The sequence below is a fragment of the Phoxinus phoxinus genome, assembly GCF_949152265.1.
Source record: "Phoxinus phoxinus genome assembly, chromosome: 9".
NCBI classification, from domain to species: Eukaryota; Metazoa; Chordata; class Actinopteri; order Cypriniformes; family Leuciscidae; genus Phoxinus; species Phoxinus phoxinus.
In genome coordinates this window covers 6,900,170-6,913,327 of record NC_136884.1, presented here as the reverse complement: position 1 = coordinate 6,913,327, position 13,158 = coordinate 6,900,170, and the positions used below count along the sequence as shown (strand labels likewise).

Sequence of the window (13,158 nt, the reverse complement as noted above, 5' to 3'; positions counted from 1 at the left end):
TTAAGGCTGAGTCAAAACAAGCGGTTCAGGAGGCTTTCGAAAGTATGTAATTTCAAGATTTTGATACAACGTTTCACAAGCGAAAAAAGTTAGATTACAAGTTAGTCATAAGAACTGATGAGGTAACCTAGCAACAGTTCGCAGCTCGAGCGCGTCCCGTTATGATAACATTACCACACCACAAATAGTCATTGCTAGTCACTTAAATAAAGATTTACATAACATTTTTGTATTTTGTTTTAAACAACTTTTAGGCGGCATAAAATCTCACCGAATCCACCGCGTCGAGTGCAAATGTATACGCAACGAAACAGCACTTACCTATAGAAACTAGTCTGATGTGTTCCCTTTCTAGAAACTCCAGCGCGACCGACACATTCTCCAGCTTCATCTGCCTGAAATTGGGTCTGGCGTGGTACTTTCTGTACATTTTCTTCTGGCTGAGAACTTCCAGGAGCCCGATAAGCTTGAGCCCGTCGCTCAGGTCCTTCTGCAGGTCGTTGATCTTTTTGTTGACGCATTTCAGGTGTTCGTTGCACCACCTGGTGAAGGTGTTCTGCTGGATCTTCTTCCAGGGCGCATCCTCCGCCAGGTCCTTCTCCGTGGCCGGCATCTCCTCGTCTCCGTCCTCGCCGTTGTCGGTGCCCTGGTAATACTGCGGCGGCAGCTGCTGGTCGTAGTATGTATTATTGCTCATCATGTTTTTTCCCCCGATGTTCTCGTGCCCCCCTCTTAACGTTATACGACAATCTGTTAGACTTTTACAGCGCGAGGGGGAGTGGGAAAGGGGGGAAAAGAAAAGAAAAGAAAAGCAAACGGAAGAAAGTTGGAAGCGCTTGCGAAAAGAAAGCAGAGATATGACTATTTGTCGGACAGGAACCAGCTTCGAACCACTTTTTAAGGACGAAGGAGTGCAGAGCGAATTAATTTCCGCTATTTCCGTTAAATTTTAAATTCTTCCAGCGCCACTTTTTTTAGACCGCCGTTAAAAGAAAGTTCGTTCCTGCTTGATTTACATGAAACTTTTCTGAAATAAAAGGAAAGACGGGAAAAGAGACGCGGCTTCGTATATACTTCAATGGTTAAATGAAGCATGAGGCGCTTTAAAAATCTGAGACCCCTCCGGCAGGGCTCACACGTCAGTCTGCAGGATCTCCTGGTATGCTGCTGTCATCATGACCATATACAACAGCGCGATGGGTGATTCTCTAATCTGACCGAGATAGTGAGACCGGCGCCCGATTGGGCGAAGCGCGCGGCGGGGAAGGGGATTGGACAGACCCCGAGCGCCGCGACAGTTGTGACTGTCATTTTTATTTTTAGAACCCCCAAATTGGGCACTGGGGGGCTGGAGTTGCGCTTGTTGTAAAACTTGGGCTCTCTTTTAACAATTGGGGCTGTAAAAAGCAACTGACAGCATAATTAAGTCTGTGAGATATTTTAACAGAGTGTGCTAAATATGAAAGCATAGGCTAGACTAGCTACTGAAGAAAAGGCATGACAGACTATTTATTAATAAATAATAGTAGCCTACCACAGTTTATTAATAAACAATATTATGGCCCCCAACTTGACAAAAGTTCCAGTCAATGAAGTCATACACTGTAAAACAGTTTTGTTAAATTTAGCTGTATTGATATTGTTAATGTTCTGATATAGGCACTAAGATAGGTGGTAAAAAATGTCAACATAATGACTTGTAAGAAAATGCATAAAAAATGTGATGTTACATAGGCTACTATATATATACATATATACTGTGTGTGTGTGTGTGTGTGTGTGTGTGTGTGTTTGTGTGTGTGTGTGTGTGTGTGTGTGTGTGTGTGTGTGTGTGTGTGTGTGTGTGTGTGTGTGTGTGTGTGTGTGTGTGTGTGTGTGTGTGTGTGTGTGTGTGTGTGTGTGTGTGTGTTTTCCAGGTATTCCCTGCATTCTTATCATTGCATATGCCCATAAGGATAGTAAAACCTGAAACTTTTGACATTGTGAGGACAAAATATCAGACTCCATTAGGAAAACAGATGATAAATCATATATATTCTGATAATATAAATTCTAGAGGCTATGGATTGTGAGATTATAACAGGGTAGACTGGGGCTAGTTTACTGTTTGTGTCATGTAAACTGTGTTATTACAGAAATATGGCCATATCATATAACCGTCATGTAAACAACAATGATGATTCAGACCCAAAAAAAACTGCGTACAAACCTTTTCATGACCTCGGGTCCCAGTGCTTTCAAATGTCACAACCTGGAAGCTTGTATCATTTGACATGTTACACACAAACTCTATATATGTGTGGTTTAAACATTTTATGAAAATATTACAAATATTTAATAAAACGTTATGCTATAGTCGCAGGACTGAATTCATTACAATAACAAACTGCGAGATCCTATGGGTCTGTCCTGAAATGTACACAGTGAATGTGTAACAGTAATACAGGATGAGTTATTGTAATTCAGAGTGTTTGCTCCTGTGGCGAACGGTGACTAAACCATATACAGGCATACGGCAACCCAGTCTCACGGCAGTTCGTGATATGGTCACGTAATTTAATCTATTGATTCGTGGCACTGGCACGTTTATTTCGTTATTTTCGTAATTCCATCACGTTTTTTAAAACTAATGTATTTCAATGGGAAGCATCTTTCGTGATCAAAGCACGATTCTATCTGCCTATCGGGCTGCAGTAGAGAAGCTGTTTAATCAACATTTATTCACGAGATCTTATCATGGTTTATGTATTTATTTTAATTATATTATTTCGTTCTTATTGCCAGGGAAGCTGGATTGCTTTGCTGTTTATTGATATTTTAAAAAAATATTTTATTAGTAGGAAATCGCGCTGAAGCAGTCTCATTCCGAACACCTCGCGATATTTGGCATCAGTTCACGTGTGCCAGATGTTGGTAAGTAGTCGTAAATACGCTGTCCTAATAATGTTTGATATAATGTATTTTCTGTGTGTCGAAATTAATCAGATTAGCTCAAGTTCAGTCACTGCATTATATCTGTCATCTCAACGGAGGCTTTGCGTTTCATTGCTTTCTATGAAAATGGTTTCTATGGTGATTAAACACTGTCTGTCACGTGATGTACTATACAGTAGGCCTAGAGTAGACCTTCAATCAGTTAATCATATTCATATCAGGTTTTTAAGTTGTACAATTAGTTCCAAAGTTGTATGTGTAGTAGAAGCACAGTAAAAACAACACCATGCTTTTACCACAGTAACATTAGTTTTACTGTGATAAGTGTAGTAAAAAGACAGTAATCACACAACTTACCATGCTTTTACCACACTATTGGTAGTTTTAATGTGGTACTTATTGTAAATGCACAGTAACCACAACACTAACCATGCTTTTACCTCAGTAACCTTAGTTTTACTGTGATGGGTAGTAAAGGACAGCAATCACAAAACATACCATGCTTTTACCTCAGTATTGGTAGTTTTAAAGTGATAATTGTTGTAAATTATGCATATTAACCACAACACCTACCATGCTTTTAATGCTTAATAATGTAACATCCAATATTTGTAAGGAAAATCAGTACTTTTTCCTTTAAATAATCCTATATATTATACATAATGATATTTTATTTTCTCTGTTTTCAGCTGAAAAGACCAAAAGGGCCTTTCGGACTCAGTCAGCCCATTATTGTTTGAGGACAAGTAAACGGAGGAGACGGACCGCTGCAAAGACAAATATTTGCAATGGTACGTATGTGTTGGTTTTAACCCTAAATCAAACATTTTATCAAGCATTTGTTGTTTCTTAAACCTGTTCTTACAAAACCCATAGCCCAATCAGTATGAACAGTCTCAAAGTCTTAATAATTCACAAGATTTAACAAGTTATCAAATTCGTACGATACTAGTACATATTTGTATACTCGTACATAATCCTGCAGCTTTTACTCCTAGTGCTCATTGGCTACTGCCTCAATTCCTCTACATATTTATCGCGATATTTGTAAATCAGTTGCGCCCCTTCTTGAAAAGTAGTCTGATGTCCCACACACTGTCAGAAAGTTTATATTAATTGCATTGTGTATTCATTAAAATTATTACAAATTAGTCCCTGTCTGTTGTGTTCATGTTCCAATGTCCAATGATACATGATGTCTCTCCACACCTCATAACCTACCTCTGTTTGCAAGAGTGGAAAAGCTAATCTGACTTGTCACATGACATCAGATACGCGATTATTTTGTCGTAATCAGATCAGTTACACTGCTGATAACTGTCCCGTTTGCATATAAATCATGTTATTTTTAAACGAGTTCATATGATTATTGCTTGCTATTAAAGACATACTTTTATTCATAGAAATGCCCACATATCAGTGAACGTATAACATAAAAATGCTTTTAACATTTAATTATGCTACACTCTTTACAGAAATATATCCTACAGTTGTATAACTGACTGCTTGCATGTAATGTAATAAAATTACCTTCCTTTCTGTATTGCAGGATTACTTTGTCCTTTTTTTTAAGATCTCTACAACATCAAACTCAACAGCTCTTTTAAGAGCCAACCCTCACAAGAGCTACTAGTGAGTCGCAGCGGATCTTGCCGTGATCAGCCCTTCCCAGGTAAAGTTTCTAGAATATTTCAATCAGTATTTACTCATCAAATGCTCTCTCCTGAATCGTAAGGTAAATTATAACTGTCTTATGTTTCAAGAACAATAGTAATTGCACGAGTAAGTAGATACTTTCTTGTTTTACAGCAGAGAAGGAAGACCAGTCCTTATATCAACACAAGCTAATCGAATAAGTCCTTTGTTTCGGGTGAGGAAGGAACATCTGGTGCCCAAAGAAGACAGAAAGGTGCGCAAATCCATTGGTATGTCTTGTATTGAAACAATGCTGTAATATGTAGTACATAATTTGATGTTGACAATTTTACATTGTACAGGTTATCACTGACCAAGTGAAGCTCTTGAAACTAGTGACAGAAGAGTATGTTGTCTTGAAAAAAATCAAGCATCACTTGCAAAGGCAAAAGAGACCATGCCTTTCTTAAAGATATTTTAAAATAGGTTGCTGTTGATATGGGTAAAACATTTTTTGTTCAGTACTTAGCTTATATAATGTGCTGAAATATTATATATATATATGTATAAAATAAATCAATGTGTATATTATTTAATGTACTGACTGCTGCTCTGTAAATTTAAATCAGGAACGGGCAACTCTGGCCCTTTTGCGTTCTCCTTTTTAAGGTTGAGAGTTTACCTCCAACCCTAATTGAGCACATATGAAAGTCTTCAGCTTTACTTATAGACAATAGGCAGGAGGGTTTGAGGTTGGAGCTAAATCTGCAGGACAGTGGACGTTAAGGGCCAGAGTAGCCCATCACTGCTTAATATATCGCAGAAAATAGGCCCCGTTTACACGAAGTGAAGACACAGATATTTCCCTGCGGTTTGGCCTCTCATTTACACGAAAACCCAGTTTTTATCACAGAAAACGATTATTTCTAAAAACTCCGGCCAAAGTGGAGATTTTGGAAAACTTTGTTTGCACGTTTGCATGTAAACTGAGAAAAACTGAGTTTTAGGTAGCGACGTCACAATATGAGACTATTTTCGGGATTCTGATTGGCTAACGTGGGCTTGAGCTTCTCGTTACACTGCCACCTACAGGTTTGGCATGCTCTGGACGGCATATACACGGGTTCGTGTGCACGATGTTATTTTTGAAAACGAAGAGTGGTGAAATGTCCGTTTATGAAAATAGCCATCCACGTGTAAACGTAGCCATAAGCTGACCTAACTGTCCATTAAACAACTTAATTTGTATTGTTTGTGTTTTTTGCTTTACTTTCAGACCAGGACTGGAGAACGCCTGACAATGGGATGTTGAGACTTCTTCCTCTGGTTGAGAAAAAGCTACACCACATCAGTGATCACATCTTCTGTTCTTCTGTTGTACTGTAGGGTACACCTGAACAAACTGTTTAGACGAGGAAGAAGAACATGAACATGATCGAGACATGTACAGGGAAGAGCAAGAAACCAGTTTAGTGATAATGAATCATTATTTTCCAACACAATATCAAATCTGTTTTCTGTATAGGTGACTGAATGTGATTCTCTGGCACTCATTTTGTGGCTCAGCAGCTGTGAATGGATTAATATGATGTTAATGTATTTTTGAAGACACATTTTTATTTATCTTGAATCTCATTGTCTTTATGCTACTTTATCAACTTTATGCTGTGTCCTCCAATAAAGTGTTGTGTAATAAAGTATGGTGAATATTGTTTATTGAAAGTGGTGTTTGGTACAGTAAATAAAAACAATATTTGAGAAATTTTAATTTCTTATTTATTTAGTTTAGTTCATAATTTAAAAACAACTACATATAATTAATTACCATGATTCTTTTTCTTAGGACATACACATTTAGATCTGGTTAATGATATTTGGGACAACAATGCAACAAAAGTTGCACATACTTGCATGTATAAGCTGCAACTGCAATGTTTGCAGTGAAATAAAGGGAAGCTATGTGAATAACAAGAGGCTGCAGTGGCTATCTTGCAATAAACACTTCAAGCATAATTGAAGATGATCCATGTTGATAATTCTAGTACATCTACTAGCCTACTGCATTTAAAATGAAAGCATAGACGTTACTGATGTCGGGCATATAAGCAGCAACCAGAGGGGGTGAAAAGGAAATGTAGGCACTGTTTTGTTTTGTTTGTTTTACTGAATGGTGCATTATCCCTGTGTAATAGTGTGTGTAGATTGTACTGCACTTCCACCCCCAAGGGCCCAGCGGCCCCCAGAAGAGCAAAAAACTGCACATTTCAAATGGCTGTAACTCACAGTCCGGTTAGTGTATCAAAGAGAAAATCGGCAGGACAACTGCTTATGCTATGTTTACTAAATAATGTTGGGCCCAGTTTTCTGACATATATGGAAAGCTGGCATAAAGGTTATTTTTAAAGTGCTCACAGTAAATTATCAAATTTCAGCCTGTCCCTCATATATGTCATAAAGGTTTGCACAATGAACAAATTTAGATATCCAGTTGTCCATTAAAGATATTATGTATTTAACATTTATTGTTTCATTACTAAACGTTTTAAACTACATTACCCACATATCTCTGTCATGCTATCAATGGAACAGGAAACATTGTCCTGTAGTTCATTAAAATGTGCAGACATGCTTAGGGTTAGGGTGGGGATCTCAGTAAAGGAGCAATTTCTCACAAAACAGAGACACTTTATCATTAACTTTATGTATAACTAACGCAATAATAACACCAAAAAATACTTTGTAACATGAAGCGCCGTTTTATATGGGTTAAACGATAGTCCAATCACAGCGAGTTCTGCGATAAAGTCACAGCCAATAACAATCCAGCTGTACAGATGCGTCACACTTACTTGCCCATTTATGGTAAATGATGACTGATCTCTTCTGGTTCCGGCTACAGGGATAGATACCTTAAATATTTCATATTTAAACCCAAACAATATTTGGGCTGTAATGTATAAATTCTAATTAAATTATAAAACTCACATTTAAAAACAAAAGACTCCTTTGTGTGGTTACCATCCAAAAACAAGATCACATGATCAATGACACAAATGTTTTTATTTGATTAGACTAATTCATAAATACATTTGAAAGATAAACTTTTTTCTAAGCAATGGCCTACAGCAGGGGTAGTTTTGCAGTATTTTAATTAAAGATAATTACATATACTAAAGTGCTTCTAACATTTACAGTGTATGTATAGTATATCAAAGGTATATCAATTATATTCAAATAAATGTAACAAAATCACAATGAATGCACACAATTTTGAAAGCATATTCCAATATTTAATGTCAAACTGTTTAAAGACAAATGTAGTGCCAAACCTACTGCACAACAGTATAAAAATAAGTTAATTATATAAAAAAACAGGTATAAGATACAGGGGCAATCTATTATAGGGATACATATACAGTAACGTTAAAACAAATCGCTATGATGAAGTTATATTTTTACAAACCAAGAGATGAGATTCAACTTTGTTATGTGAAAATATATTTGTTTCTTCGCTTTAAAGAACAAATAGGCAAAAACGTAAGCATAACGTTTTACATTCTCACCTTTAATTCTATATCCTTGTGATCATTAATCACTTTATTGTCACTAAATGAAAGGCAACTTAAAATAGTTAATGATTATAAACGTCAGTAAGAAAATGCTTCAATAAAATACATTCACGGGTATATTACATTTACATTAACCAGGTAGTGATGTAATGATGATACCATAGATGTAGTTATGGTGGACATTTACTATAGTGACCACTGTAATAAAAGGTTTAATGAAGCTAAATGTAAGACATTAAAGGGCATATTGCAGGTTAGAGTACCCAGTTCGCCAATGTATAGAACAATAATGTAGGAACTAGATTTAAATATAAACATATACTTATAAAACGCTATTTAGGCTTCTGGAGTCGTTTTTGTGAGAAAATTTTACTTCCGCATTTGAAAACCGCCAAACCGGAAGTGACGTAGCATGGGGGAGAGCGGTCAAAGTAAACAATAGGAAAGCAATGGATCGCAATGACAGTTCGGACGCTGAGGAAATTGTAGCCTAAATGTTTACTCGTATGACAGACCTCAGCCATATAATTATGAGCCTTATATGAAGCCAAGAGAGTAGACAGGTCAGGATTAGACAAAACAACGGTCAGAGGAGACACATTGAGCTGTGGTGTGAGGAGAACAGGGCAGGAGTCGGGTCTCGATGAGAGAACAGTGTTAGCTTATAGATGTATTCACGTTAGCCGACGATATGTATAACACTATGCTCAGATCACAATATTGTAATTATGTGTCAGGCAATAGCAAAGCTAGTATTTAGACCCTTACCTGCATGTGTATGTCAGCCATTAGGAGACAGTTTCCAGAGAAAGAGGGACATTTTAAAGGTTTTGAATGGCCCCACTTGGTGATAATGAATAAAAAAATAATCACAATCACAACTTTCTTACTGTATAAAATTTTTATATGTAGAAACAGCCAACACAAACATTAAAATTCGGAGTACAGATTGAAAATGAACATTATATTATATAATAATAATAATAAGTGTCGGCTGCAGACTTGCAAGACATTACAAGTTTATGGAGGATACGTTAAATAAATAAATTAAGACAAGGCACATTTTGTAAAACAAATGTACAATAAGTGATCTCTGACGGATCCGTGACCGTCATGTTTCCCACCGGTGGCCGACCCACATGCTGACGGCGGACCGGGCGACCCGATGAAGGAGCCGGGACAGTGTGCACATATCGCCGTCATCATATAACGTAACGTTAACTCATATCGCCGGGATTATAATCATGCAGTCTATAGTGAACGCTACACACTACCGCGTTTTTCAAAGCAGACGCAGAAGCGAAGTCCCATCTCTTCTTACCCTGCACAAAACGCACACAAACACGGAAGAAAGCACCATCCTTTTTCTTGTTCGGAAACCTGTGGACTCGATGTTCTGACAGGCCATAATTCACAGTCATTTATCACGATAAATATTAATTGAAATACAATAACCACCGAAAACACACTGAATCACGACCGCTTCAACATAATACCAGCCTATTCTGCACTGAGCGAACGCAGCGCCGGCAAACGACTCCCCGTTGTGACGTAATATGACGCGGTGGTGAAAAAAAAGCGCTTTTTCAACACGGTCAAGGAAACTGTCACGTTTTCTACTAAATTTGTGCCCTTAGGTCTGGCAAAACAATTTTTAATCATGCATTTACTCTTCATATGGTATTTTCATACAAGGTTATATATTAATTCTGAAAAAAAAAAAACCTGCAATATGCCCTTTAAGTCCATCTAAATGTAAAGGTAACAAACTCAGAATAATGTCCATTATGTCAAGTGTCTCATTTCTGTAATATTCTTTCAGCACCAATAAGATTTCCATAAATATGGATCGTTTTCTAAAGGTTTTCCTGAACACTCTCACTATCTTCAATTGTTCGGACAAACATCTGCTATACACTTGCAGAAATATACATTTGTCTATTGCATCAGGAAGTCACTGCATGACTAGAACTAATGGATGGCAATGAATATGTCCTTTAGCAAAACACCTGATGAGCACTGACGCTTCTTTGATAAAGGCATTAGGCAGACATCAAGCACAGTTTATGAAGCTGAAAAGAGAAAACAAAATGCTTTAACAATATGGAAAAAAGATAAATCACTATTTTCAATATTGGTTCTGCATATATCAAAGAGATCCTGAGGAGGAGTGGGACTTCACATGAAGACTTTCAGAAACTGTGACAGAGCAAAGGGTGCACCTCGCTGGACACATCCGACGCATGCCCAAACAACACCACCCAAAGACAGTGATGAAGTGGACACCACCAGGAGGATGCAGGAGACAGGGAAGACATGGAGACAGATGTTTCACGAAGACCTGAACAATGTCAGTGTCCCATGGGAAGATGCGGAGAACTTGGCCACGGATCGAATACGTTGGAGGACACTTGTTGCCCAATGTGCCCAGCACAGGACTTGATGATGATGTTGGGAGTATAACTGTGGGATATATTTCTGTAAAGAGTGTAGCATAATTAAATGTTAAAAGCATTTTTATGTTATACGTTCACTGATATGTGGGCATTTCTATGAATAAAAGTATGTCTTTAATAGCAAGCAATAATCATATGAACTCGTTTAAAAATAACATGATTTATATGCAAACGGGACAGTTATCAGCAGTGTAACTGATCTGATTACGACAAAATAATCGCGTATCTGATGTCATGTGACAAGTCAGATTAGCTTTTCCACTCTTGCAAACAGAGGTAGGTTATGAGGTGTGGAGAGACATCATGTATCATTGGACATTGGAACATGAACACAACAGACAGGGACTAATTTGTAATAATTTTAATGAATACACAATGCAATTAATATAAACTTTCTGACAGTGTGTGGGACATCAGACTACTTTTCAAGAAGGGGCGCAACTGATTTACAAATATCGCGATAAATATGTAGAGGAATTGAGGCAGTAGCCAATGAGCACTAGGAGTAAAAGCTGCAGGATTATGTACGAGTATACAAATATGTACTAGTATCGTACGAATTTGATAACTTGTTAAATCTTGTGAATTATTAAGACTTTGAGACTGTTCATACTGATTGGGCTATGGGTTTTGTAAGAACAGGTTTAAGAAACAACAAATGCTTGATAAAATGTTTGATTTAGGGTTAAAACCAACACATACGTACCATTGCAAATATTTGTCTTTGCAGCGGTCCGTCTCCTCCGTTTACTTGTCCTCAAACAATAATGGGCTGACTGAGTCCGAAAGGCCCTTTTGGTCTTTTCAGCTGAAAACAGAGAAAATAAAATATCATTATGTATAATATATAGGATTATTTAAAGGAAAAAGTACTGATTTTCCTTACAAATATTGGATGTTACATTATTAAGCATTAAAAGCATGGTAGGTGTTGTGGTTAATATGCATAATTTACAACAATTATCACTTTAAAACTACCAATACTGAGGTAAAAGCATGGTATGTTTTGTGATTGCTGTCCTTTACTACCCATCACAGTAAAACTAAGGTTACTGAGGTAAAAGCATGGTTAGTGTTGTGGTTACTGTGCATTTACAATAAGTACCACATTAAAACTACCAATAGTGTGGTAAAAGCATGGTAAGTTGTGTGATTACTGTCTTTTTACTACACTTATCACAGTAAAACTAATGTTACTGTGGTAAAAGCATGGTGTTGTTTTTACTGTGCTTCTACTACACATACAACTTTGGAACTAATTGTACAACTTAAAAACCTGATATGAATATGATTAACTGATTGAAGGTCTACTCTAGGCCTACTGTATAGCACATCACGTGACAGACAGTGTTTAATCACCATAGAAACCATTTTCATAGAAAGCAATGAAACGCAAAGCCTCCGTTGAGATGACAGATATAATGCAGTGACTGAACTTGAGCTAATCTGATTAATTTCGACACACAGAAAATACATTATATCAAACATTATTAGGACAGCGTATTTACGACTACTTACCAACATCTGGCACACGTGAACTGATGCCAAATATCGCGAGGTGTTCGGAATGAGACTGCTTCAGCGCGATTTCCTACTAATAAAATATTTTTTTAAAATATCAATAAACAGCAAAGCAATCCAGCTTCCCTGGCAATAATGTGATAAGGTGATGGATATAACCACTGAAGTATTTACGGTAGTTCTGTGTGGTAGGGTGAATACGGTAGTTCCCGGTCCAATGTCCCCTTTAAATGGAGTAGCGCTAGTTCAGTAGTAATGGCGGCGCGCACGCTGAACAGACAACGCCAGATCGGCTGCTGATATTTCTGTGTTTGAGATTGTGAGCATATATTCCTGAATTATAAAACAGTTGTCATAAGCTGTAGTTGTTGAGAGAGACAACGCCAGATAGGTAGGAGTGAGTTTCCTTATTGAAAAGGCTGTGTTTGATGTAACTGTTTTTAAATGTGTGATAATCATGTGTATCTAAATATTGTGCAGGCTGAAATGATGGTTTGCTCCTGGTTTGAAAAACAGTTGTTGTAAGCTGTTTCCAGGTATGTGATGTATGGTTGAAATGTATAATTAATGTATGTTTTTTTTGAGGAATGTTGTTTTTAAATGTTTTGTTTGTGAATGTCATGGCACAAATAATAAGGGTGTTTTTCTGGCTCTATTTTAGGAGTAAGTCTTTGTCACTGTTTTGAATCACTGAAATTCAGTGAACTTATTGGACATCTGCACTGATTTATGTGTATGAATCCTTTTAAACTTATCAACTTACTACCATCCAAGCCTATTTATTTAATGGTTGTCAATAAAATGAATTGAAATAACAACTGGGTTGGACATTTTAATGTACACCATTGATAGGCTTTACAATAAGAACGAAATAATATAATTAAAATAAATACATAAACCATGATAAGATCTCGTGAATAAATGTTGATTAAACAGCTTCTCTACTGCAGCCCGATAGGCAGATAGAATCGTGCTTTGATCACGAAAGATGCTTCCCATTGAAATACATTAGTTTTAAAAAACGTGATGGAATTACGAAAATA

General features: G+C 37.0%; 1 protein-coding gene and 1 long non-coding RNA gene across 17 annotated transcripts in view; one reads left to right on the top strand and one right to left on the bottom strand.

Annotated features, from left to right (window-relative positions):
- Window positions 1-1,133, bottom strand: part of flncb (filamin C, gamma b (actin binding protein 280)) — a 56,021-nt gene extending 54,888 nt beyond the window's left edge. For 10 of the 15 annotated variants that reach the window (XM_079624469.1, XM_079624476.1, XM_079624471.1 and 7 more), the window contains exon 1: window positions 322-1,133. In XM_079624469.1, coding sequence (XP_079480595.1) covers window positions 322-700 — 379 coding nt within the window. In that variant the 5' untranslated portion in view covers window positions 701-1,133. The remainder of the gene's footprint in view (window positions 1-321) is intronic. The other 5 variants (XM_079624477.1, XM_079624478.1, XM_079624480.1 and 2 more) reach the window with 1 other exon arrangement.
- A 1,446-nt stretch (window positions 1,134-2,579) lies between these two features.
- On the top strand, window positions 2,580-6,286 carry LOC307004243. Of its 2 annotated transcripts, XR_013798951.1 has the most exons (5): window positions 2,580-2,913; window positions 3,624-3,725; window positions 4,484-4,606; window positions 4,744-4,859; window positions 5,846-6,286. It is a non-coding gene; the product is annotated as an uncharacterized lncRNA (long non-coding RNA). The 2 variants fall into 2 exon arrangements; XR_013798952.1 differs by having other exon boundaries at window positions 2,580-3,725.
- The last annotated feature ends 6,872 nt before the right edge of the window (window positions 6,287-13,158 follow it).